This window comes from Capsicum annuum, unplaced genomic scaffold, assembly GCF_002878395.1.
Source record: "Capsicum annuum cultivar UCD-10X-F1 unplaced genomic scaffold, UCD10Xv1.1 ctg71959, whole genome shotgun sequence".
Classification (NCBI taxonomy): Eukaryota; Viridiplantae; Streptophyta; class Magnoliopsida; order Solanales; family Solanaceae; genus Capsicum; species Capsicum annuum.
Window position 1 is genome coordinate 1 of NW_025881825.1, and position 3264 is coordinate 3264.

General features: G+C 33.5%; 1 protein-coding gene across 1 annotated transcript; it reads left to right on the forward strand.

The window, feature by feature from the left end:
• Positions 1–1310: 1310 nt before the first annotated feature.
• LOC107855223 (LRR receptor-like serine/threonine-protein kinase GSO2) lies at positions 1311–3256 on the forward strand (the record flags this gene model as incomplete). Its single annotated transcript, XM_047404965.1, has 2 exons — positions 1311–2425; positions 2731–3256. Coding segments are annotated over exons 1-2 (1574 nt in total), but the record flags the coding sequence as incomplete, so codon positions are not given.
• Between the last annotated feature and the right edge of the window lie 8 nt (positions 3257–3264).

A 3264-nucleotide genomic window follows, 5' to 3' on the forward strand; every position in this document is an offset into this window, starting at 1 on the left:
TGTCCTTAAAATTGTTATAAGGTGAATTATTTATAATTTTTTATTCTAAAAAAAGTAGATAAGCATACAGTACACCCCGTGAATTATGAAAAAAGTTGTTACGACACACTCCTTCACAGGGATCCTTTTACCCCTGAAGTCAATTTTAGTGCATTTTTGTCACCTTTTTGTGTTGATGTGACACTTTTATTACATAAAATTGGGGACCACGTCAAAGAGGCCGCGACAGTTAAAAAGGTGCCACATCAGCCAAAAAGGTTGACAAAAACACACTAAAATATAGTTAAGGGGTATTAGGACCGCATAAGTTTGAGTGTGTCACGATAAATTCGGTCATAGTTTAGGGATACTAAATGCTTTACTCAAAATAAATTTTCGAGAAAACCTTCGATGTAGTGATGGGCTTGCTGAATAAAGCAAGACTTGGTTTAATTGCACAATTCTTTGCTGATTGAAACGTGCAAGACTTGGAGAAATAAAAATTGAGAAGCGGCAAAAAGAAAAAAGAAAGAAAATCATATATTTATGGGCTATAAGTTCATGGTATCATTGGAATTAGAGGAATATATAAGGGATAAAAGGTATATATTTTATCGAACCTCAAAGAATTTTAATCTAAAAAGTAAAAAGCTGAGGTACCCAGCTTCTCATTTTTTGTGTTTTGTTTTTTAAAAATCAGTTTTTGTTTTTTTTAACACTTTTTAACTTTAACAAACACTTAAAAAAAAACGCTAAACTAGAAACTAAATGGTTGTTTGACCAGATTTTAATCCCATCCAAACGGGAGCTTAATGTTGTGTGTTCTTTTATCAAAAAAATGAATCAAAATTTCAAACAAATTATAAACTTTAATTAAAAGCTCCTTTTATTACGATCCTATATAAAAATAAGCTAAATTAACTATAGATCCTTTCTTAGCTAGAGATAAAAGGATTACAAAAATATAAAATATGCTAACTGTAAAAATATTTCTCGAGCGTATAGTATATGTTAATAAAATTAACTTATTAGAGGAACAAAAAGACTAGTCTAGAGAAAATAAAGAAAGACTTGGTTGACATGCACAAGTCTTTGGCTGATTGAAACGTGCAAGACTAGGTGAAATCAAAATTGATATGACCAACGGCGGAGTCACATGTTCGTCGAAAAAATACATTATGTAGGTAGGTAAAAATATTTTTCATGTATTGATACTCCTTAATTTTTTTCATGAATTTACTTCTTTATAAAAACTTTAACCCCGCCACTGAATATAACAGAATGAATGAAGAAAAGTAAAAAAAAATTCAAAATCATGAAGACCAAAAGGGATACCTCATTGCTATTTAAAATCTCAAAACCACATGTTATAGAGCATACCTACTAATTTTTGCAATAATGGAGAAAGCCTTCAAATTTTTTTTCTTAACACTCTTGTTCCTTATGGCTAGTTCAGCCATGACCCAAACAAACATTACCACGGATCAATTAGCTCTTTTGTCCTTAAAATCTCAAATCATTTCTGACCCCTCTCATTTCTTGGATGAAAATTGGTCTCCCGCTATTTCTGTTTGTCATTGGGTTGGAGTCACTTGTGGTTCTCGTCACCAACGAGTGAAGACCTTGAATCTTTCTAGCATGGCTCTTACAGGCAGGATTCCTCGTGAATTTGGAAACCTCTCATTTCTTGTTTCTCTCAACTTGGGAAGCAATAATTTCAATGGAAATTTTCCTCAAGAAATGACACGCTTGCGTCGACTTAAGTTTCTCGATTTAAGTTTCAACAGTTTCAGCGGGGAGGTTCCTTCTTGGTTAGGATTTTTACACCAACTTCAATTTCTAAATCTTGGGGATAATAGTTTCACTGGTTCCATCCCTTCTTCATTTTCTAATATTTCAAAACTTGAGACTTTGAATATGGAATACAATTCAATAGAGGGCCAAATACCAAAAGTGATTGGAAGTCTTATAAACCTTAGAGAATTAAACATGAGGGGTAACAAGCTCATAGGTTCTGTTCCTCAATCACTCTCGAATGCCTCGAGGTTGGAGACTTTGGAGATATCTCATAATTCTCTTCAAGGAAACATTCCAGAAGGGATTGGAAATCTTCATAACATGAAGTCGTTGGGCGTAGAATTTAATCAACTTACGGGTTCTATACCATTCCAAATTTTCAATAATTCTAGAATTGAACTCATTGCATTTACAATGAATAGCTTAACAGGAAATCTTCCCAATAGTTTATGTAATGATCTCTCAATACTCAAAGAGATTTATCTATCCAAAAACAATCTACAGGGTCATATGCCTACAAGCTTATCAAATTGTTCACAACTTCATCTATTGGGTTTATCATATAATGAGTTTGATGGACCAATACATAGTGAAATTGGAAGATTGAGTAACTTGCAGTATTTGTATCTCGGATTTAACCATTTCAAAGGTATGTTTTTATCTTATTAATGCTTGTATCTAATTGCTTCAGAATTTTAATTTATTACACAGTAACCGCTGGAATAATTTCAGTCAATTAATTAATTCAGGTATCTAAGTTTGGTGATATTAGGCATGGAGAGAAGCCAGATTAATGGTTCTGTTCAAATATTTTTATCTTCTGAGTATTTTTTTTTCTTTTTTCTTTTAATACTTTTGTATCACCAACAATATAAAAGTTAAAATCCTTTGTGGATTCTACCATGGGAGATTGACAGCTTAAACTCACTAGTAATCCACTATATGTGTTTCCAGGTGAAATACCCAAAGAGATAAGCAATCTCATTGAGCTGAAGGTACTTGATCTTGGGCTTAATAGTTTTAGTGGTTCACTTCCAATGGAGATCTTCAATATATCCGGGCTGAGAGTGATTTCTCTTTCATTCAACAATTTATCTGGAAGCCTTCCACCAAACATGTGTTCTGTCATACCCAACATCGAAGAGCTTTATCTGGACATCTTAACCGATCTTGTTGGGACTATTCCTCATTCGATCTCCAATTGTCCAAAACTTACTAATCTAGATCTTTCAGGCAACAAACTCACTGGCTTGATTCCCATCTCACTTGGATATTTGACTCATCTAGAGTATCTAAATTTAGGGGGAAACAATTTAAGCAGCGACTCATCATTAAGCTTCCTGACTTCCTTAACCAATAGCAGAAATTTAACATTTCTTGATATATCTTTCAACCCGCTAAATGGCATGCTTCCAGCCTCCATGGACAACTTTTCCACATCTCTTAGAAAATTTTACGCCAATGGTTGCAAGATCAAAGGGCGAATTC